Genomic DNA, 25581 nt, shown 5'->3' with positions numbered 1-25581 from the left:
TTGGTTTGTATAAAAAATCAAATCAGAAGTTTCTGGGTAATGATGAATGTATAAAGTTACAGTTTGGTTGAAACGCGTAAAGAACTGGTACCTTTTTTGTTGAAATCGATTTATAAACTGGAAGTTATTATTATCAAATTGTTTGTTGTATAGGATTAGACGCAGAATTAAACAAACTATACTCTAATAATGGAACTCCCATTGTAGCTCTATTAGTTAGTTTGTGGTCAACTTCAAACTCGGATAGGTAACTCTCTGATCTGAGAGTAGCCATCAAACATTTCACTTTGATCTTGATTTATGCCTTAAACATATTTATTTAACCCTACATTCTGTTCGTTACTGTTATTATTACATTTTTAAAAGTTAAATACACTACCGGTATATATAAACTGTATTTGTTACAGAAGGTTTTATTTATCCCTGTATAAACTCCCAGGTGATTAGTGGCAGAGTGGTTTTACTCGTATACACTGTAGGCCTATACACTTTGTACTGATCTTTGCCCTCCATTTTACAAGTTGAGAAGTACTATTAAATAACAATATAGGAAATTAATTTCAAACATTTCTCGGGAGAGGCCCCCGGACACCCCCTGCTGCTGTGAATACGACGCCTGATGTAGACACCCCCGGGGAAGGTTCCTGGGTGCGCCACTGATAGGAGGCATCCCATTTTAAAAGTGTAATCAATACGCATTCTAGCACTCTCTATTTTTTTTAAAACTATGTTGGTTATTCATTAAAACACTTATTTGAACGTCTTATGTATTATAATAATATATTATAGGGAATACAATCTTAAGACATTTTAAACTTAGTATATTTTTACAATTTGGTGTTTTTAATCTACGGGCGCAGAAATGCAAGATAGCGGAACACGATTCTGAAAAAATACATGAATACTATTTAACCAGATCTTTTTAATGAATGTTTTTGTTGGGCAGGTTCGAATAAACAATATGACAAACAAAGTAGGGATCCTAATTAAAGCCCTGCGTCCTAAATTGGAACGGTCCAAATTGAAACATACGTGGCTCGAATATTGTGTAAGAATTTTACCTTTTATACGGTTTTAACACTGAACTGTGATAGTTATACAATTTTACAGTAGTAGTACAACATTACTGACCAAACCATTTTTGTAGCCTTTTTAAAATGTTAAAACTATTTAAGCGTCAATAGAATAAAATCAGCTTGCAGATCTACCTATAGAATAATGAGTTACACCTAGGCCTGTCCGAGGTCATAGTTTTCAACAGTTGGTAGTTTTGTCCTATTTTCGATAATTTTCACTCACTACTTTATCCAATTAAATTCACACTCTACTTTTATTTTCATTTTAATAAAAAAAATGTATTGTTTTATACTTTATTTTTGTTTCTTGCTTAATTTCTTTTAAGTTGTACTAAAACTTATTACGGTTGGACATTTCATCGAAGTACTGTATGATGACTCGTTCTCACGCACAGACTTCTGTAACCTATGTGAGAATATTTCTCAAAAACATTAAATTAGCAATGTAAATTTATTTTACACATCATATTTTTAAAACTAGATATTCAATTTTATTAAATTTTAAAAGTCAATAAATATATTAATTATTACCTATTGTTAATTCTTTGGGTTTTGTTTTGTTTTATCCATTTAGGGGAGATTTACTAATTTAATTACTAGCAGTGTTAATATTAAAGTATATTTCCTATTCGAAAATATCCTAAATACACTCTGTTGCAGGAGGTAAAGTTTCTTGATTAGAGTCTCTACTACAAATTATGAAACGTGACATTATCCTGTGCATGATTCTATTGTATTCACAAGTTTTCTTAGGAAGCTGACTGTGTTGATTATGTTTGAGGTTATGTTTGGAATTATAAGAAGCAGGTATATACATAACATTGTCTGTGACGTAGCCGTCAATTAATTTACAAATATTTTTAAGCCCATGTTATCCTGTGCATCTAAGCTTTAATTTAGCGCACGCATATCAACCCTACAAAATGAAGTAAACGACGCAAAACGGAATTGTGTATTTATGTTGATACATAACATCCGGTCTAGTGCATAAACAAGCCTCGCCTACGTGCTCGTACACGTTGAATGGTTTAGTATTTTTCTGGTTATGAGTTTGACTAACAACAGGACAACCTTGGAGGACCTTGGTGTGGAAACACTTACAATCAACTTCTGTGACGGACACAAAAGGTGTGATTGACAAGTAGCTGCACAACACCGGTCACGTTTAATGCGTTATAAGTATAGTAATAATATGAAAAAGGTAATGGACGATAATTGTTTGTTCGGCATATAACTTTAATTTCATAAAAATTATAGTTGTCATTTATTTATACCCAAAATTAAATTAAGTATACTTTATATTTATGGACTAAATCTAGTTAGAATGGAATGAAACTTACAAATATATAGTCTATTCTTTACAAATACGGTGAGTTTTTGTAGGAAAACAATATAAAATTGGCCTAACAGGAGTGGCTAGACTTATAATTCCACCTAAATGCCAAAGGCTTTTGAAATCAAACCATCTGTGTTTCATTCAGCAGTGATAGCCTAGGCATGGGCCGCGACTGCCGAACGAAAAAAGAGAACGTCCTTACGAGACTACTGTTTTTTTTATCTAAGGAACCGCAGAATAGCTATAACCACTAAAAGATATATTTTATCCGCACATCCTTTGTTGCCCTAGGATACCTTATTTTAAATTCGTAACCGATCTTGCATTTTTGCGTATTTACCAGTACTCTCTACAGATTAACATTACTAATCAAACCATTGTTGTAGCCTTTTTTTAAATGTCAAAATTATGTAAAACTATTTAAGCGCCCATTCAATAAAAACTTATCATTTTAGGGGAGATTTACTATTAAATATTTGCGGTTTTAATATTAAAATTATATTTTTTTCCGAAATACATCCTAAAATACACTTTGTTGCATGAGGTGAAGTTTCTTATTTAAAGTTTATAGCACAAGTAATGGTATTTTGTAATGTATCGAGTGTATTGTATTCGGAGGATTTATTGTCACATTTCCTTCCCAAGAGTTACCAACAGTTTGTACATACGCACGTTTAAAAGACCAAACTGGTGTACTGCAGCCATTTATAACTCAAATATAGGAAACCTAATAAAAGTCTTGATGGGCAAACAACATAAGTGAAACCAACCTACACGCAAATCTGTTGCTTTTGATATCTCACGCGCCTATTGTTTATTCTATGTTTAGGCATAAACGTTGCAGAACCACCGTAATGAACATATAAGTCAAATTCTAAAATCATTCTACTTGGGCCTTCTTTTCATTGGTGTTTTGGACTGTCATTTGCATCACTTAAGAAAAAGTTCAAGTAATATGAATAAATTATATGTTCCAGGTTGCGCATGTCTTCCGCAACGGTATGTCCTGTCCGTGTTCATCCTTGTGGGGTTGGTCGTCTGCTACCTGATGAGGGTCTGCGTCAACCTCGCTCTCAACGAGATGACCTTCAAGCTCAACGCCACAGAGTCCCACTCAGGAACCAAGCAACATTTCTGCCCTGTAGAGGCGAGCACAGCCAACGCCACCAAGACTAGAGTGAGTCTTACTTAGTTATTGTTTCAACTGACTCACATCACTGTCAGTTAGAGTTGGTGGCTAGAGGTTAATGCAAAGACATCAGTGATATGAAATTTCCGGCGGTATGATTAGACTTGATGGCTGTATAAATCTTATCGGCATTAATCATATTGTATTGCAAAGAAAATATTATTACATTGCATGATCTATTTGAACCATCAAACGATCCATCGACATTAACCCTATTGATTGACCAATCTCTGTCTGCATATTAGCTAAAGCCACAGCCAAAAAATGAATATTATATTCATTTCAGTATTTTGGGTAAAAGCTAGTATTAGTTTTGAAACTTCTGTAAAGCAGAATTTGGATATATATATATATATATATATATATATATATATATATATATAATAATTATTATTAATAAGCTAGTGTTCACTTAACCATAAAAGGGTATTTTACTATGGAAAAGAATTCCTCGAAAGTGACGTGAGCGTGAGCTAGCTCATTAGTAGTCGGCTTGAACAGCTTGAATGGGTTTAATAAATCGTCCACTTGAGCAGTGTCACAACAAACACAGTAATATTAGCTGACGCGTTTGTCAACAATTCTAGGGTCAACCAGACGGTCAACAGATGCACCAGGAAGTGTGCAGTGTGCACCACATCACTACAGGGTTCACTTGTCCTTGTTTGTTTTGATACACAATGCGGTGTTGTATTCGGAGTGTACTATATATATAATATCGATCGTTGGTAATGATCTTAATATTATTAGTATTTGATATTATCCGTACAAAGTGTATAATCAATTAAATACAATTAAATATTGTATTTAATTGATTATACACTGTCAGACTAGTAAGCATAGTATTGATTGTAATTTTATATATTCAATTTGTTTTCATATGTTTCAATTTCATTTTTATATTTATTGCAACAATTATAAAACCCTTTACATATTTTATTTAATACCGTTAAGATTATTATATTTCAACATTTTCATCAATAATTTACTTTTTGCTTACTTCTCCAATGTTGTTACACAAACTAGGGATCTCGAACAGATCTGGGACAGTTTGAGTATTTTTAACCGACAAATATAAAATATTAGCTGTTACCCGTGGCTTCGTACGCAATCTTTAGAAGCGAAGTCCTTATATTACTTAGTCAAAGCAATTATGATGTAATATGATGGGAGTCCTATAAAAATTTTAAAACGTAAGTAGGCATACATCAGGTAGATATTATTTAAGTTCATGGTAAATAGTATCAGAGTTTAACTTGATTATTATATCATGTTTGGCACGTGTAGGAGCATTTCTGGTTCTAATTAATTATATATATATATATATATATATATATATATATATATATATATATATATATATATATATATATATATATATATATATAAACGTCACAGCTAAATCTCCCTTGTCATCCCGATCAAGAAAACACAAATCTCGGATTACACAGGTCTCGGAAGCTTACTTCGGTCAAAAAGCGCATATTTCCAGTCCTTTTCATATATTTCAGGTCTAAGATATTTCCAGTACCATAGTAGAGTTTGCCTTGATGTTCTGACGAAGAAGAAATATATACTTAAGTAGGGCCGAGATGCCTACTTCGGTTAAAAAGTGCCTACTTAAGACCGTTTGAATTCACTTACCTACTATGTCACAGTTTAGCTTGCCATATTGTCTCGATAAAAATACTATATATGTTCGATTATCTAGTTCTCGGAAATCTATTTTGGTCAAAATCGTGTTGACATAGTTGAGTTTGCCATGTCCTGATGAAGAAAATACACACATAAGTAGGACTGAAAAGCCTATTACGACCTAGAGGGAAGTCCTACCTACTTACTACGTACTTTCGGTATAAAAGGGAAATCCTTATTAAGGTTTTGCAACATTCCAAAATAATCGTTATTAAGTTTTGCATTACACTTGTTTTTTGGACTATAGCCAGGGAAAGAATGAATCGTTGAGCCATGTTAGTATTCATTTCTCTGTTTTTCCATAAGCCATTGCTAAAATGTAATATCATAATGTCAAGGAAGCCCACCAGTTTAAAGTAACTTATGTGAAAACATTCATAACTTTGTTCCTTAAGGTTAATTTTATAACAGTACTTAATGCATTAGATGATTTTAATTCGTCACTGGCACAATCTGGAATAAAATTGATATATTAATGTTTTATTTACTATCTGCATTACACTACCGATCAAGCACTATTTACTTATTATTGGTAAAATGTAAATGTAAACAGATGTTTCAGAAAGTTTGTCGAACTATAGCTGTCAACTGCTGTTTTTTGTCAGTTTAATTTGAATTATCAAACGTAAAAACTACAATTTTTTTCTGAATTCCAAAATATTCCAGGTAACTTTTCTTATATTTTGCTTCATAAAAACCTTCCATGGATTTCAATGGACATTTTACAAAAATAATTAACCGAATTAAGGCGTTCTCGAGATTTGCGCCTACCAACACATTTTGCGATTCATTTTTATTTATAAGATAAGATTAAATTCGATCAGTGGCTCTTCCTCTCGACATAAACTAAAGTATGTGTTATGTGTACGTTAAGTGTAGGAAGAATGTTAAAGGTCTTGATGAAATCTGTATTAAAGGTCCGTAAAAAATATGTATATTTTTAATGCGGACGTATCAGAAAAGGCAACTATTTTAAATATTTAATATATTGTAAACCATGTGCCACAAATATGACGGTCTTCTCAAAACATGTTAAATCGATTTTTGGACAAGATACATGAAGAAAAAATTATTGTTAGCAGAAACTCTAATTCTACCAAGTAATTTTTTAGGTCTCTATTAACCATAGATTAATTTTAACTTGTTATTTAAGAAACATGCACAAAAAACTATTATGCAACATAAAATAAAATAAACATTGAAAACATAGTAAACAAACATCAACTGTCAAAAAAAGATTTTAAGTAAATCAACTGATACATGATACCACCATACTATCTGACTAATTTACACTTCTGATAAAAATCTAACACCTCCTCCCCTTTTATTAGGAAGAGTAGTACCATTGAGGTTCTTTGATGCATTCGTTCTGAACATTCAATTATTTAACTATTAGGCCTATATGAAATTATCCAAATCTATAAGTGCCGTCCACACTGTTAATAGGACTGAATTTTCTTTCTTACAAACGACAACCAGTAAGGCCTCTTCGACCCTAAACATGTGACCGGCTTGTAACTTTCTCGAAACGAGGGACGGGTTACCCGCATACTCAAGGACACTGAAACCATGTCACGTTTATGAAAACATTTACATTAAAAATTTATTTATTAGCAGCAAACGTTTAAAGTGCTCTCTAAAAACAAAATGCTACTACTATAAAATATAGTAAATAGATATTAGAACACTGGTACTGTACATGATTTATGTTTAAGAGAGAGGGTGCTAATCTCATTGAACCTAGGGAACCAACTGAGTATAAGCTCCCACTGCTCTGAAGTTATCTAAAATAAAGTAAGTAGCAATGGTGACATGTGAGTAGAGACTTTCCTTATTTTTATTAACTTCATATTCTTTGGATGTAACTGCTACGGTACTATAACTGTCTATCAATAATACATGTAGTTAACACCCTCACTGATTGAGACAGACTCACACTGTATGCCGCAGTCAACATGTTCTGTTTTACCGATTAGGCTGGTTTAAAAAGGCTATTAAGCCTCCATATATCCATTAACGTTTTGTTCTGACGTCAGATTGAACGGTATTAAACGTAACGACCACAGCAGTAGTAGCCTACTGAGATTAATTTTAAGATAGACTTTCTAAAATGTAACTCTGGGTTACTTCCAGGCGGAGTTCGACTGGGATCAACACTTGCAGCACGACATCATCAAGTCCATCTTCATTGGCTACATAGTCGCCCACGTGCCGGCCGGTGTGTTGGCGGACATGTTTGGTGGCAAGCACATCTTCGGGATCGGGATCCTGGTGTCATCTATCCTCTCCTTGTGCTTCCCCTTCCTCGCCCGTCTCAGTCCTTACGCCTTCATCTTCGGCCGAATCCTCCAAGGCTTTGGTCAGGTAGGTAAAGCCATCGGGCTGATCACATTACAATATTGTTATAGCCACTTCAGCACCAACCTTTGAATATAAGAATCTTTTTACTCCAAACGCAGTCAAAAATTCGACTATAAAGGATGCTGATTTAAAAAAGAGACTGTAAAAAAGAGATAAACTCTAAAAGTTCTGCAGATCAAGCAAAACATTTTAAAGTAGGTATCGGATCTCAATGTAGTAAAAACATCTCTGCAGTTTTGTAAAGGCAATCTGTAGGTCTTATAGGCCAGATGAATTGAAGCAGAATAAGGGCTATTTGTGTTGTTCTTTTAAAGGATGGAAAGATATAGTGTGATCTTAGTAGTTAGTAGTGTGTTATGGAGTGCTGTACTGCAGTCCGCATATTCATAGACACTGTTAGGAGCAAGATAATTTAGAGTCTAGATTCGATTTAAACTTGTTCTTTCTCTATAATAACTTAAAATTTAAATAAATTTAGTTTTCTAAGTTATTTTAAATGTCAGGTCTTAAGAAAAAACCGCTTGGATACTTCGTACAAGTAGCTATAAACGAAAATGTCTTGTTTACTGTGCCGTGTGTTGGGTCGGTTATAAAGGTCAACCAGTCACTGGCACGTACCAAAATGCACACAGGACAAGCTGCCATTCCACACTGACCACGTCAATAGTGAGTGCAATCAGTAAACATATGAATATGATGTCTGTCACTTTGACTTTACATTCCTCCTAGAACTTTACCTTAGCGTACTTCCTGGCAGGATCCAATACTGCTACTTAGATGCCTATGGTACACCAAAAATTGTACAACGTAAAAATGTTATAAGGTAAATTGTGGCAGTAATAGACAAATAAACCTAACAGCTCATAAATGTGTTTATATATTTTTAGATTCAGAAAACTAATAACATATCTAATGATGGAATCTAACAAAATCTCTGTGTTCATTATTAGTGGTCAAATAACAATTAGCATTGAAACATTTGGCGTTTTTACGCTTGGAATATATGACATTTCAGTAGCAATTACTATTTACTAAAATGACCAATAAATAGTTTGTATCTGTGCTTGATAACTAACTGATAACTCTGTGCTAGTTATAACTAATGCTTGATATAATGCGTTAGCTAATATTTTATTATTATATGCTCGATTTTGATAGTTATTTAGTTTGTGTGGTTGGCAGTATTTGGTTGGATTTTAATTTTGCGCTACGTAGCTCAGAACTGCTCTCTTTGAATAACCTCCAACTATAGAGTCTTAAGTATGGAGTTACTGTATCATAAAATCAGATTTTATTTCAGACAAGAAAAATAATCTCTTAAATGAACTAATCGCTTATTAAATGAACATCCTATATTGTCCTATATAGTTGTCGTCCGCAGACTTTCCTACTAGAGATTAATTTACAACTCAACGCCAAAATTAAGTTTTATTCATGCCTGTTAAATGAACCGAATATTCGTAACACGAAAAATATATGAGCATGTTTCTACGTTTTAGTGGCAGATTGGAGATAAACAATTCTCAATACTATTACTAATTCCATTTTGTCAAAGATAGTAACAAGCCCTTCAACCATTTTTGGACAAAATAAACGTATTTGTCGTAGCTTAATTTAAATATTGCTATTTCTGCATATTTTAAAGTGCTTAAAGCATTTAATTGGTTTTTATGCAATTGTAAAATGTTAAGTTTTCGTAAAAACATATACAATGGAGTCGATATTGTTCAACAAATATCGATATATATTACATAAAAATATGCACATTCAATATTGATGTTTATATTTCTTTATGTTCAAAATGCTCAAACAAAATATGTTTGAATAAGATTGAATAAGTACGTAATTTTTTAACTCTACATTTTTTCGTAGCACTCTAAGTTATCATATTTTCAGAAATTAATTAATACAAGTTGGAGGAAACAACATTGAATGTATAGCTGGATTATGTCTCCCTGTACAAATAGAGATCTTAATATCTCGTATAACTGTCATAATGTTCAGTCGGAATACGCTCCTGACGTTCTTTGGTTTCACACCAAACACGGAAGGTCAATATCAGAGAATTGAAGTCTGTATTTTTTATTTCTCTCGTCTGTGCTCTTCCTTATGGGTGTGTGCAGACTCGTTTGCCCAATCTGAGGCTCCTGTAAAGAACAGACGCCAGCCGGAACCGTATGACGTCAAATAATGTAATGTGCACTGGAAGTGAAATATAATTGCAGGAGCTGGACTCAGTCAAGGATCTGGAATTTCCTCTTGAAAACGTGACCTCAGACAAAAAAACTTGCCGTGCAGGTTCGGCCGGTCTCACCTCTTTGAGCGGATGATGTGTTAGCACTGCCTTTGCCAGTGTGTATTTGTTATTACAGCTCCATAATAACTGTTCAAAGGAACCTGACTATAACTATTTATTCACTTAACAGATGTTTATTCCTAGTCTACACGTCTTAAATTTGCACTCCTTACAATTCGACATTTAATTTTATTATTGTATGGTAAACGTTCGTGAACCAAGGAGTTTGTGTACTTCAAAGTAGCAAACTAAAATAATATTTCAGTTATCTAGGTAAACACAAATTCCATTAAGGAATTTATCATAAAAGTACCCGTATACATGCTTAAATTTTGCAACTTTAAAAAATGTTCCAATTTTTATTTTAAACAATTTCCACAGTACAATTGACTATTTTATTCCAAATCGAATAGTGTTGTGTCTTGTACTTTGAGGACTTTTGAGTTGCGAGTTTGTTGACATAGTACATATTACATGACGTAGGCTATCTGTCTCAGGGTGGCCTGCTCGTGTGCGTGCGTGCGTCCCACACCCTCACAGCTCGCGCCAACTACTGCCACCGCACCAGTTCGAAATTCATAGCTTACAATAATTATTTATTTACTGTTTTGATAAACGATACTTCATTTCGGCTAACGTATTTCGTGTCTGAACACATTGTGTACATTCAGGCAAAGTGGTAAATATTTGTTTACAGATGTTAAGTTTTAATTATACTTCTCGATTGTGCGTTCTTATGTGAAATCTTAAATAATCACTTAAATAAATAAAACTTTATTCCTGAGTGGACATTTTAGGAATTTTATGTCTGTAACCCTACTTTTAGCTTAATTAAAATTGATTATGGGTGCTATTAAAAAAAAAAGGATTTGAGCTTCAAAATATTGCGTTATTTAGTAATCAAACCTTTTTGGATGTTGTAATTCCAATTTTACATTTTATTTCATTTTTAAGCGAGCGATATTATTAATTTAGGATCGGTATTTTGTGCATTTACTCAATTTTATTGTATTTTATTAAACACATATAGTTGATTAAAATTTAAAAGTTAAAATTTCTGTGGTTCGGTCTCCGGGTAAATATTGATGTAAGACTGATTTGGTTCCCATTTGGTCTTCTGGTTATTAATGAATTAATTAAACGTTCTAAAATAATGGATATGGACCAGGAATGAAGTGAAACCTTCACAACTTTTAATACTATAATAAATCTTAAAAACATAAGTGCCTGAACATTTTTTTTACATTTCTTTGAACAGTTATTTAATTTTGAATACAGTTCAGTGGAGTACTTGAAACATACCATTTGTTGAGTATCCCCTCATCCATTGTCAATACGGACAAAAGATTCAACTGCCGCATACTGCAAATTGAATGTAATAATAACTCGACATGACAAAAACTGTCAAGTTTCTCAATTACGACTGACACAGCTGAAAAATCCATGACATCATGCTCTGTAAAAAGAATTATGTCACATAGTAGTATAGTGCCGAGTCAAGGAATTTAGTTCTCTTTGTGTATAATAAATACGACACAGAACACAATATATGTTGTTTCTAGATATTATAAAATATATACATTCTATGTATATATTTTTTATGTCTGGAATAAAAAATCCAAATAAATTGTAATGCATGGTTAATCGTGAGTAAGGGTCGTATAAATTAAAATAACATAATGAATATAAATTTAACGATGAAAACAAATAGTCTGACAAGACTATTCAAGAGACGTTGAATATTAATCGATTCAATAATATCTCTTTACATTATAAATAAATAATTAAGCCAAACGTCCAAACTTGCAATGTATGTCTCGTTAATAAAGAGACGAAGGTACTAGGTGTATAACCAGGTAGTATTGATTCGATTACTCACTTTCAGCTTCCAAGCAATAAATATAAATAATTTAAAAAAACTAGTTACCCTTTTGCTACCGATATTTACTACACCCCATTAATTACCTACTTAACTGACTAATAGTCATTTAACCAGAGTCGTGTATGTGCAGGGAGTCATGTTCCCCAGCTCCAGCGCGCTGATAGCCAAGTGGGCGCCCCCCAGCGAGAGGTCTACGATGACTGGTATCATTCAATCAGGTAAATTAACTATCCAGTACTCAATGTGTATAACATTTATTTTTATCTAACAATGTCAAATAATAGGATGGCAACAAACAATAGCCACTGTTTTATATTTTGTCATTTAAACATCTAACTTTAAACCAGCTATCACGTTACTTCATGACAGTAAGATGTGGACCGTAACCGATGTGGTATCGGAGAAAACATTTCATTCGTGTATTAAACACAGTGACAATTACAATATTAAACTTGACGTTTTGAGAACTATATCTGCTAGTTTACGTCTGTGGAAAATATAAAATGTTAGATTAGAGGTACAGACATGTGATCAAAACTCTGCTAAAGATGTCAAGGTGTTACTGTTACACTGTTACAAATCTCCATGGTGTACTCTGAAAAAACCAAATGTCACGACCTGAGTTCCAATTTGAAATATACATTACCAAATAACTGACACAGACCTTCTTCTATTTCTGTTACAACCGTCTTATCCAGTAGGTCGCTTTTCTAGCTCTGTGGGTGCCCGAAAAGCAACATTAGTTAGTTATACACCAACCGGCTGTGTTCAGTGACTTGTTCAATACTTTTTATCGTTAGTCAAAAACAATAATAAATACAGCATGTTTATCAGGAACCCTATCCTGATTATCCCTGTTTGCCAGTTTCATGATGGTTCTGACACGTGAGGATAACTTCGATGTATATGAGGAATATACCGGTAATGATGGCTATCCTACACCTCCACCCTCATAGAATAGAGATTAACCCATCCTCATAACAGAATATTTGTTTATGGTGGACATACCAAATTCCAGTAGCTCTCTGGTCTCCATGACTGATAAATAGACACAAACAATACAGACAAATACAATTTACAACGCCCTTTTTTCAAACTCAGATTACTATAAAACTTTCATTATATGACTTACTTATTTTAGGAATAAACATCAAAAACTGTAAATTTAGGATAGAAACATAATTTGCTTTCCTACAATAAAAGGACAATTATGATTTATGAAGAGTGAATGAGGAAGAAAGGAATGCGACTATAGAATGGTGAAGGTGCTGTAAAATGTGAATTAAGGACTTTTCCTTCAGAAGGCTTCTTTAAGAAGGTATTGGAAGTCAAAAAAGTATTTTGAGTTTTTGAAGTAACTTTGATGTTTAAAACTTCCATATTTTTGACAGGTGTGATGTTCGGTAACGCCATTGGGTACATAACATCAGGAGTGATTCTGTCTATGTTCCCGGGATGGGAGCCGGTCTTCTACTTCTGCGGGATAATCGGGCTCATCTGGTGCGTCGGTTGGTACACCTTGTGCTACAGCTCGCCAGCCGAACATCCCTTCATCACTGAGGAGGAGAAGAACATGATTGAAAGCCAGATCGCGGCAACAGCTAAGGCGGTAAGAGAGAGACTTGTGTATTTATGTGGATATTGTAAAAAGTGCTGACAATTAGCGAGATAAACCCTACAAACTATTACCTTAAAAAAACAAACAATATTCGTTGTTTATGTCCTCAAAATTTATCATTACTCACAACATGTTGCAGGTTCACGTTGATTTTGTTAACGCCAACGCCAGGGTAGCTCTAACATGAAAGCTAAACATATTAACATAGCATTAAAGTAGCTCAATCGTTTTTCCCAGATATTACTAATATGTACACTGTAGCTCATGTTCAATATCAATCTGTTGTAGAAGCTAAACATAGATCTAAAGAAATTGATTTTTCCATAAAAAATTTCGGCAATAAAAAAACTTTCAGATACAATGTGTAATGCGCCAAACAACAGACTTTCGAATGATCACAATTTTAAACATGATATACCAATGTATATCTACGATGTATGAATTATTATTATAACAAATATACTATTAACAAGTGTTTAACTCTAACATTTGCTATATAACGTGTTATGTATACGTCTCCCGATTCTAAACGCAATATTTAGTTAAGCTAACTCACACTGTGATGCATCGCGTGGCAGTATGCAAAACAGAAAACAGATTAGAATGTGTATTTCACGTACGAATTGAGTGATATTACTGTTCACTTCAAAATATCTCGGCTGTAGATTTAGCGTACTTGATTAAGTTACCTGATAGAGAACAGCACGTGTAAGTGGGAGTTAGCCCACAGAACTGTAACCTGAAACTGAAAGTTGAGAGCGGTAACCGGAGAGCTATATTTACAACATCAAACTAAAACCAGAAAGTAAACAGCTAATGATCTGCTGGAGGATTTGTAAACTACGATATATTAATGAGTAAACGCACCGATAACGCAGATACTCTGTCTTCATCATTGGTCATGCCCAACACCATAGTGAATATTTCTAATATATATAAATACGTTTATCACTTTATGCCACGGATGAAAATACTTGTTGTTTTCAGCTTAAAAATCAGAAAAATGTTAATCTTGTGAAAAACTACCAGTTATCCGCGGCTTCGCACACAATTTCATTTTCAAAAACAGGGAGATCATGAGCATATTCTTCTTAACTGGCATTCCAAACAATCCTGGGATAAATTATAATCACTGAAAGATATTCAGATGTCTTTATCCGTTATAAATTTAAGTGTAAATATGGGGCCCTGAAATTAAAAGTCCATAAATATAATCGACAATTAAGATTTAAGGGAGTTTTTTCAAGACCCCTTATTGGTAACCCTGAAGGATTTTCGAAATATGAATAGGCGTATGTGTTAACCAGGAGCCCTAAGAATGTCCATGTAAATTTCAGCAAAATTGGTCTAGTAGTTTTTACGTGATTGAGTAACACACAGAGAAATACCATTAGAGTGTTATACAATATAATATACATTTAATCTTAGTAATAGCATTACTGCTTAAAAAACCATAAAAAGGTTTGTGGATAAAACGAGTATGGTTCTTAGGCACACGTTTTCACAAATGTATATATTTCACAGGATGACAACATGCAAGAGTATAAAAACATAACATTGTATTTGTTCTTGAAATTTAACTGAATTTTTTATTCATCAAAAACTTTCACCTAATCTTATTTCCATTCATATAAACTCTATTTAAAATCTGAATGTTTTAAACAATATTAACAGTGTAACCTTACAATTATGGGCACACTGAGTAAATCGTAACCAAAGTAATATTTTAAGATTGATTTTTTAAAAGCTTTGAAGTCTCTTAACGCTCTTCAACATGTCATGAAAATAATTACAGAATCGCTTGGCGATTGACTTCATTCAGTTTTTCTTCAATTTGGAATAAATATGTTGTATTAATAAAACTTCTCCATTAACATAGACTCTTTATGTTCATAAAGAATCTTTTGAAATTTTTCAGGATGTAAACAATATATTGTTTTTTTACTAATAAATATTTTCCTATACCCCAGAAACCAAAGAATATTCCATGGAAGAGCATTCTGACATCGGCGCCATTCCTTACAGCCAACATGATCAACTTCGGCCACGCCTGGGCTCTCTTCACCATGGTTAACGAAATGCCAGCTTACATGGGAAAAGTGCTCAACTTCAATGTCAAAAGTGTAAGTCGGACCTCTATGTCATGGGTATTTGGATATTGAGAAGCAATTCAAAAAGAAGAAAATCATATCAGAATCATGTTTAATCTTCAGTTTTCTTATTTCAAATTTAAATTTTAAATTCTTTCTACACCAAAACTTTTAATAGAACCCAAAACAACCCATTTATTAAAACCTGTTACTTTACTTCCTTTGAGGAGAATTCATTATACTTGTATTAAAGGTAAAGTTTATTGTGGACTATGGATGTTTTGAAAGGGTAAGAAAATTAGAAAGAGACTTTCTCCATTGCTATAAGTTACAAACACTATGTTCTAAAAATTATACATCTGCTTTCTTTTTCCAACGTTAAATCCTTATATTTAATATTTAAAAATTACATACATTTAAAGAATTGCATTTAAAAATTAACGTAGTATTTAATTATACCGAAAAGCACGGGAAAGAAAGAACAGACTAAATCCAATGTACATCGACATTAGAAATCTTATACGTTAATAATCATACGATGGCAAAAACAGAAGAAACACAAATTAAATACCACAGCAAAATACAATCATGCAACGGGGACATTAACATTTATATCGCTAAAGTTTTGCGTTTTCATAAACAAGCTCTTTGACATGATAATTTGATGGCACATTGTATTTTTTAATGGTTTGACACCTTGGGAGCAGATGAGATCAGATATAGGTTCATTTATGCTATTGCCTATTTTTTTAAAAAAGCTACTTGATTAAATGTTTTTGGTATTCAATTGCATAGTAATTTCACAACAGCTTTGATAATATGTTTGCCTTACGAATAATATATCACTTATATGGATGTTTGATCTCGTTTTGCTCAAAGACAAGCATTGGCTGTTCAGTTTTACAACAACCCTGAAAAAAGATTCGTTTACTTGACCGGTTTTGTGTTTTCATAGATGTTTTAACAATCAATTAATTTCATGTATTCTTCCTAATCTCTATATTATTATCTAGTGTTTTAAAACGTCTTCTATTTTGTTTAAAGGTTCATCTTATTGTGTAAAGGTGCAATTATCATTCATATTATACATTTCTTTCATAAGCCATTATTTATCAAATGACAAACTCTGCTGTAAAAGTAATAAAGAATCTATTTTTTTGTATATAAATTTGAAAAGAAATTTTATTGATTGATCAAATACATTTGATCAATCAATAAAATTTCCTACATTTAAACCTAGGTTTAATTCAACACCTATTTTTAAACCTTGCATTTTATTCTTAACTAATATGATTTAATACATTTTTTCAGAGTGGACTGTTCTCAGCTATGCCACACATTGCTATGATCCCCACCTCTATCGGTATCGGATACCTCTGCGATTGGCTCATCAAGAGTGAAATCATGACAGTCACCACCAACAGGAAAATATTCTCCTTCCTCGGTAAGTTGGGGTTTTACCACTTTCAATTACTGATTAATTAATTCTCTCTTCTTAGAAGTACTATAAGCAGAACTGTTTTCCTTCTTGTACATTTAAACAGTCCACAGTCATTCCAAACTCTTTAATATATTATCCTCTTTGAGTTGTTATAGGCTGGACATAAAAAGCAACAGTATGAAATTATTTAATACAACACTCTAGAATTATAAGGAAACAGGCTGTTGATGATTTCAAATTTAATACAGAACGGAGCATTTATGGAGAATCCTACAGATGTTTGAAAATGTTGTCAAGAAGAATCATACAGGGCGATAAAAACTTTAATAACAAGGTGATTATTCAACGATAACAGGTATTTATAGATAAATGGGATTTATAATTTTCCCAGCGTTGAAAAATTAAATTGACATTTAAGAAGGAGAACCCTGAAATGGGAAAGACCGACTCAACATTTTCTAATGGCAACACCTCCAACTGGAATTACATAATTAGAAAGGGAAACCCACAAATTTAAAAGACAAACCGGGGACTTTCGTATAATTTTTTTTATATATTCAACAGCTAAAAATTAAATTGAACACATTACAAGTAATTATGTCATATTTTAAATACTCGGAGGGAGAGAAGTACTGGGAGTGTTTATAATCAAGGAGGACCAGGAGATCCCTCCATCCCTTCAAACAGCTGAAGAATAATGTAGTAGTAAATTAATTTGATAATGGATGACTCATAGTCTACTAATATCTTTCATGTACTAATTCATATTTGATGTATTTACAATTTCGAAAAATCAAAAATTAACTTACTAGTTTAGGAAAAGTATATTTTCATTTCTTTGTCTAACTAGGACAGGATAACAATTCCCGAGATAAATTGAGAATCGATTTAGGGTAGGAACTGGTAGACAAAGACGATGCACAGTGTGGCAAAAGTGACCTAAAAATTGACAAATATTGACCACCATTAATAAATATTAATTATAAAAATTAATAATATTTTAATTAATAATAAATAATCAAAATAAAATCTCATTTAATACTTTTAATTTGGTTTACTTTAATCTTTCTATTTAAAAACATATAATTATTTACCCTAGAGAATTTATCTAGAGGATAATGAAAATGCGACATACGTAATGTACACACATGAAACGCCATTAATTTATCAGAAACATTAGGTGTATCGTTATGAAGTTAATGCGTTTGGAAGGGCCAACCCTTAAAGGCCCTTCATGACAGAATGAGATAAATTTGCTGAATCAAAATGTTGAGGCTGTGTAGTAAATATTTTAAGCCAAAGTATAACCTAATAGTGGAAAATTCCACTGTTAAATATTATGATTTTAAATACTTGAGACATACTCCATATTCTGAGCCTCGCCAGCTATTGAATAGTTTTACCCACACTGTCCATTGTGTCGTGTTGTGATACTGTGTCAAAATTGGGACGTAATTTAGAATAAAAAATTCATCGCTCAATCATTACAATCTACTTTATTCTTATTATGAATTTGTTAATATTTTAAACTTGGGTAATGTATGTTATATTTAGCCTATTTACTAAACTAGTAAATTCTAAAAACCAGACGGACATTTTCCCCAAAATCTAACGTAAATATTTTCACCGCACACACAAACTTTTTAAATAAAACAATGAATGCAGATAAAAAATCTTCAGTCTGTTAAAAATGTCTTAATCCTTTGTTGATTTTTCGATGCGTTGTCACACAGAACGGGTTATTATTTGAATATTTTGGTAGATCTTATGAACGCAAAAATAAATATATAGGCCTAACTTTTTTTAATATCTCATGTGGTAAGATATTTTTAGCAGGGAGAAGACTAGATCACCCCAATGTGTTATTGTAGATTATTATAAAGAACTCAATTTTTCCACAGCAAAACATTCTTCCTATCCCGTTCATGTTGGGGCGCTTGGGCGCTTCTACGCTGGCTGTGACCGCAACCTGGGTCATTCTGCTCTTCATGGCTATGATGTTCTTCAAAGGCTTCGCATCATACGCCACCTGCCGTGCCAAACCCCGTCGACCTCAAGCCCCAACTACGCAGGAGTACTATGGGCATCATGAACGGCATCGGAGCCCATGGCCGGATTCTTCCTCTCCGAACTTTGTGCCGATGGTTTATCATCACTGGGGTGAGTTCAGATTGTCAGTTTACACTCTGTCAGCTGTGGGTGTTAGTAGGCTACCGTGGATTCCATTATCGTGGATTGAATAATCATATCATAATCACTGTATTGTGATCGAAAACATTAGTGTCTGGAGACAGCAGTTCTAGCAATTCGATGGATCCCTCAAAAATTTCAGCGACAATGATGTTATTTCGGCATCATTTTAGATGTACTATCCACAAACTATCATCGTTCACTTTACTAACACTTACCAAGAGCAAAAATAACTGGAAATAGAATGTGTATTCCACCCAAAAATGGGTTCGAAGCCAAAAAATATATAGGAATAACAGTAACAAACGAAATCTCAATGCCATCAAAACATTTTGGAGATTTTAAACATGAACTTTTAATTTTTGTATTAAATTGACATAGATAAATCTTCATTGAAACATGTTCCTACCAAATTGTCATTTTATAATCGTGATAAATTTAACTACTATGACAGAGTTTCTCTGTTCTTAACCCATTTATTCATATATAATTAATCTATATAAGTCTGAAAAAATATACTGTTTTTTTAATACAGTTCAGAATTTTACGATGTGGGTGGATTAAATATTGTAACCCATTGCATACAAAAAGAATGATGTTAGCACATTTTCACATAAAAAGTTTAACTCTTTTTTAAGCTATTACCAAATTTACATTTCTCTAAAGGATCGCCTACATTAAATATAACAAAATCTTGTATAAAACATACCTCTTTTTCCATTTATGTTGCTAGAAACGTTCACAATAGGTAAAAAAAAACACCAAATACTTAGATACCTTAGTTCGGCTTTCAATCTAAAATTAAATCCATCTGTATGTTTTTATTTGTTTATCACGGTCTAAACAAATTGTTCTTTTGAAACTGAGTTGTGAAACATTGTGTTCTACTACATGTAAACAACAAGTATTTTCTATTGTCTACTAATTTACTAATTACCACCTGCTAATAAGGTGTACATCTCTGTAACTAGACAACTTTCATCGAGAAACGCAGCTCGCAATAAAAATTAAACTTATGTTCTTATTTACAATTTTCTTCCAACTCCTTATGATCTGCTCCTTAGATGTAATTCGCATATGAGCTAAAAGTTTTGATAATAAGGTGAAATAATGTGATTTTTTGCTTACCTCAATTTCAATTCGTTAATACAATTTTTAAAATCATAACTAAATAGCGTTAATCTGTAATTTAAAGTAATGTGTGCGTGATTATTTTTAAGGCATATGAAATATTATTGAATATACAACACAACATTATTACGTATGAATGATTTTAATATAAAGAACCCATACTATCCTTATTTTTTTAATATAATTAACAGATTGATTTTGTAGCTCTTTTTCTATCTAAACAACTTTTTATTTGAATATCAGAACCGGTTACTGGTATAGAGAATTTATTAGGCTACTGTTCATTCTATAAACTCAACGCATGGTCCATTGTTAGGGACTCAATTCAGTGATAAAACTTTCTTAACATCAAGTCGCTGTTGTCCATCTGTTCGACCGTCTATTTATCCATCTATGTGAAAGCCATCTTGATAGAATGATTTAGTTTTGAAATTTTGTATGTAAGTTTCTTTTGATCCCTATTGTTTTTTGGGTCAAAGGTTTTCACTAAAAAGTGTAACGAGCTGCACCTATTTGGTATGCAATACACGCAGTACAGTAAGCTGTTGGTGTAGCGGGCACCGGATTGTAGGCGCTTCGTAATAGCCAGGTAAGACTGACCGCAGTATCGGTCTTTTCTCTGTTCCTGAACCAGCACCCGCTATTCTTAATCACCTCTTGTTGCAGGACGGAAGTATAGAAGAGTGGCACGTAACGTATTCTACCTCGCTGCAGTGATCATGGTAGTCTTCTCCATCCCTTACCTGTTCCTGATCAGCACCGCTATCCTAATCACCTCTTGTTGCAGGATGGAAGTATAGAAGAGTGGCGTAACGTATTCTACCTCGCTGCAGTGATCATGGTAGTCTTCTCCCATCCCTTACCTGTTCCTGATCAGCACCGCTCTCCTAATCACCTCTTGTTGCAGGACGGAAGTGTATAGAAGAGTGGGCGTAACGTATTCTACCTCGCTGCAGTGATCATGGTAAGTCTTCTCCATCCCTTACCTGTTCCTGATCCGTGGAGCACCGCTATCTTTATCACCTCTTGTTGCAGGACGGAAGTATAGAAGAGTGGCGTAACGTATTCACCCTCGCTGCAGTGATCATGGTAGTTCTTCTCCATCCCTTACCTGTTCCTGATCAGCATCGCTATCTTAATCACCTCTTGTTGCAGGGACGGAAGTATAGAAGAGTGGCGTAACGTATTCTACCTCGCTGCAGTGATCATGGTAGTCTTCTCCATCCCTTACCTGTTCCTGATCAGCACCGCTATCTTAATCACCTCTTGTTGCAGGACGGAGTATAGAAGAGTGGCGTAACGTATTCTTACCTCGCTGCAGTGATCATGGTAGTCTTCTCCATCCCTTACCTGTTCCTGATTCTGCACCGCTATCTTAATCACCTCTTGTTGCAGGACGGAAGTATAGAAGAGTGGCGTAAACGTATTCTCCCTCGCTGCAGTGATCATGGTAGTCTTCTCCATCCCTTACCTGTTCCTGATCAGCAACCGCTATCTTTATCACCTCTTGTTGCAGGACGGAAGTATAGAAGAGTGGCGCGTAACGTATTCTCCCTCGCTGCAGTGATCATGGTAGTCTTCTCCATCCCTTACCTGTTCCTGATCAGCACCGCTATCTTAATCCACCTCTTGTTGCAGGACGGAAGTATAGAAGAGTGGCGTAACGTATTCTACCTCGCTGCAGTGATCATGGTAGTCTTTCTCCATCCCTTACCTGTTCCTGATCAGCACCGCTATCTTAATCACCTCTTGTTGCAGGACGGAAAGTATAGAAGAGTGGGCGTAAACGTATTCTACCTCGCTGCAGTGATCATGGTAGTCTTCTCCATCCCTTACCTGTTCTTCGGTTCCGGAGAGGAGCAACCCTGGAACAACGAGATGTCACAGACACTGGAGAACTCGGCCAACTCCCACCCCAAGCACGACGAGAACCAGGAGACCAAGACGTGACCGGAGACAGTATAGTAGTCAGAGATCAGCTGATTCTGCAACCGTTTTCACCAGCGGTATTGTACAGATGGATCTATCCAAGTGGACACCATGTCTGATGTGATGTATCGTGGGCTAAAATTACAGTAGTGTAGTGTTGTTAACTACTGTAAATATATTTTTGTAATAAAAATGTATTTTTCCAAAAAGTCTATTGTTATTATTTTAGAATAATAAGCTTATATTTACACCTTTAGGAATTTTAAAATGTCTTCTTACTAGAGGTGGTTTTATTAATTCCTAAACATTTTATATAAAATTTACTTTTATAGTAACTTTCTCTTAAAAACTGTTCATTAGGAATTGGTTGACCGTGGTGAGGTTAACATTAAACAAGCAACAACCAAAATTTCATATCTGCCTATGTGTTTGTAAAACACTACAAACTGTATTTTTTCAAAAACAAATTTGTTATAGATAAGAAACTTGAACTCAGTTCAATTAAGCCCAAAAGGTTCCATGTTGATGAACATTTTCATGAAATAAATACTAGAAAGAATATTAACGAAAGTGATTTTAAAGGATATTTCGAAGCCAAGGTCTGGCTCTAGGTAATGTGGTACAATTGGTTTCTGGTTAGAATGGTTTTTAAAAATTCTATAGGAAATTTTGGCTACAGGCCTTAAGATATTTTTTCTGGAGACAGAAAAATACGATTTTTTAAAATTATTAAAATACGAAAAGTAATAGAAATTTGAACCAAAAATCATGGGCATCTTATAATCAGGCCAAATTAAAAAACATCTACAAGAATAAGGTGTTTAGAATATAGACGATTGAATATTTCAATCCAATTAATTGCTATTTGTTGCTTAACCCGTATCAGCCCAGGTAAGTGAGAAATCTCTCACTCCACTCTGTGTGCATTCTGAACGTACTATTGTGTATATATGGCTTATACTAGACTATTGAAGGTTAAACAATTGGTATACTAGCTGTTTAAACAGTTGGTGTACTACATGGAGTCACAAGAATAGACGCACAATAATGTTGGCTTGACCACAAATATTATGTATTTGGAGTTTGGTATCTTGATTCTGAAGGCGTTTGTATACCCATTTCATCTGCCCTTACTTTGGTGCCGTCCCCAGATCATTGACTGTAGACCAACGAATTGTAGTTCGTTGCTGTGGACAAGTCTAAGCAGATCATGTGTTTTCTCAGACGTACACGCCTACATAACATTCTTTGTTTAGTACGAGCTGAAGTCGTGCTGTGACAACACCAGCTAATCAACATTGTAATTGTCAGGTCGCTTCCATACTCCACGCATTAGACAAAAACTAACCAAATTAATTTTGTTCCATCATGTTTATTATAATTATTGATAATAGAAAATAAATACTTTTATAAAATATGATTGGATTAGTTATTTAAATGTCCTATGTTTATCTTTGAAGAAATGTGAACAAACATAAGCAAACAACTTACGTATAATACTATATACATATATAATATATACTATATTAATATTATATACTATATATAATATTAGTAAAGTAATTAAAAATTGTTTGGTTTTTATTAACTAGTTTTAAAGAGAAGAGTTCTTAAAAAATGTTTACGGTTCTTACGGTACAATATGGCCTGTATCTCCAGCAAGCGAAAGCTGGGTTACGTCTGTACTTGTAGATCGCCGCAGTTCTGTTCCTCGCCCTGTATCGAGATGATAGTACATCTGAAAGTCGGAACACAGTCGGAAGAAAGGTAGATTTCACATGAGGCCTTTATTACAGAAATGTCATTCTGAAGATAACCGTGATGTTATCTTATTGTTGTTTGATTCGCAGAACACTGATGGGACAATGACTTTCAATGTTGGCATTGTAAAATAATAGTAATATTTCCAAAACATTTAGAAAGTCACAAACTTGAAACCTTACACAAACAAAATTTCCATAACCATATAAATGGCTGTGTAAAAATATCGAAACTAATTCGAAATTCAATTGTTCAAGTTCAATTGACGCTGCCCTTTAAAAAATTTTTATTAGTCAAGACTGTTATACGAACTGTTTCAAACTATGAACAAATTCTGTTTATGTACCAAGTTCCACACGATTAAGGTAGTAATTCTATTCACAATTATTCCCGCAATACTGGACATTAGTTAAAACAGTGCACGCCTGCTAACTGGAAACTATACTTGACACCAAACAGTATTGGAATTGATATAAGAATTCTAAAACGGGTTTGTATTACCGTCACCATAGCTGGGTTTGCCTTTGTTGTCCCGATCAAGGAAATATAAACGTAGGTCTCACAAACCCACTTCGGTAAAAAAATATTTATTTGCAGCCCTTACAAACCATCGTTCGGTCTAAGATATTTCATGTGACATAACATAGTTTACCATGTTGTCTAGATAAATATATTTTATATGTAAACACGTAGTACTGAGAAGCTTACTTTGGTCAAAAAGTGTCTATCGCAGGCCTTCGAATTCACTTCTAGTGTAATGTATTTACGGTATCAAATTTGAGTTTGCCTAACAGTATTGTACCAATCAAGTCAATATATACACATGTAGGCTCAGAAACCTACTTCGTTCAAAAATAGTTTCTTCCAGCTCTTTACACCAAAACACAATACTACAAACATTATTGTAATTGACCTGAGAATTCTAAAACGGTTTTTTGTTTTGCGCTGTAATGCATAATAAGTTATATGCAACAACTCCTTTCCCATCTTTTTTGTTCTAATATATACCCAGTGTCATAGTTTAGTTTACCTTATTGTCTTAATGAAAAAATATAATTAGGACTGATAAGCCTACTAGGGTCAAAAAGCGTCTACTCCAGATTAGGCCCATGCTAGGTCGCCGGGACGTATCCCGGTGTGCCCTTAGCCTGGACATTTTTGGCACCCTTTTGTTCCGTAATCGACATATTTTATGTCTTATTTAACACCGACTTGAGTAAACAAAACAATAATTTAAATTGATACATTTCAATCTGGGTCATTCTAAGACGAGGCTTGCCGTCGATATTGCCGAGCGGAAGGATGTTAAAGACATGAAGTGTGCAAGAGATTATTGTCATAAAAAAGTGTGGTTTCTAACAGGAGAAGCATTATTTGACACTCCCTCTAATTGATAATGTACAACAGGATGGTACAAACAGATGGAAATAAGTTAAATGCTGAGAGTATGATTGATGAGAAATTAGTGTATCAACCTTAAGACGTAGATGATGTGATTATTTTACTCACCCAGTATTCCTTTTTTCCAAAAGTCACCAGTGACAATGGATAATTCAAAATAATAATAAGATTACGAACATTCACTA

General features: G+C 33.7%; 2 protein-coding genes across 5 annotated transcripts in view; both read left to right on the top strand.

Moving 5' to 3' along the window:
* LOC124354462 (putative inorganic phosphate cotransporter) overlaps nt 1–17043 on the top strand; it is a 69741-nt gene extending 52698 nt beyond the window's left edge. For all 3 annotated transcript variants that reach the window (XM_046804923.1, XM_046804921.1, XM_046804922.1), the window contains exons 2-7: nt 3390–3589; nt 7430–7660; nt 11966–12053; nt 13227–13444; nt 15424–15576; nt 16855–17043. In XM_046804923.1, coding sequence (XP_046660879.1) covers nt 3390–3589; nt 7430–7660; nt 11966–12053; nt 13227–13444; nt 15424–15576; nt 16855–17028 — 1064 coding nt within the window. In that variant the 3' untranslated portion in view covers nt 17029–17043. The remainder of the gene's footprint in view (nt 1–3389; nt 3590–7429; nt 7661–11965; nt 12054–13226; nt 13445–15423; nt 15577–16854) is intronic.
* A 1884-nt stretch (nt 17044–18927) lies between these two features.
* On the top strand, nt 18928–22443 carry LOC124354460 (putative inorganic phosphate cotransporter). 2 transcript variants are annotated; one of them, XM_046804919.1, is made up of 3 exons: nt 18928–19144; nt 21341–21364; nt 22091–22443. In XM_046804919.1, the coding sequence occupies exons 1-3, from the start codon at nt 19064–19066 to the stop codon at nt 22253–22255; spliced, it is 270 nt and encodes an 89-aa protein (XP_046660875.1). In that variant the 5' UTR covers nt 18928–19063; the 3' UTR covers nt 22256–22443. The 2 variants fall into 2 exon arrangements, with proteins under 2 accessions (XP_046660875.1, XP_046660876.1); XM_046804920.1 differs by lacking the exons at nt 18928–19144; nt 21341–21364 and adding an exon at nt 21860–21997 and having other exon boundaries at nt 22121–22443.
* Nucleotides 22444–25581: the final 3138 nt, after the last annotated feature.

The sequence above is a fragment of the Homalodisca vitripennis genome, chromosome 2 (genome assembly GCF_021130785.1).
Source record: "Homalodisca vitripennis isolate AUS2020 chromosome 2, UT_GWSS_2.1, whole genome shotgun sequence".
Taxonomy (NCBI): domain Eukaryota; kingdom Metazoa; phylum Arthropoda; class Insecta; order Hemiptera; family Cicadellidae; genus Homalodisca; species Homalodisca vitripennis.
The sequence above is the reverse complement of the archived record's forward strand: the minus strand, read 5'-3'. Positions and strand labels throughout refer to the sequence as shown.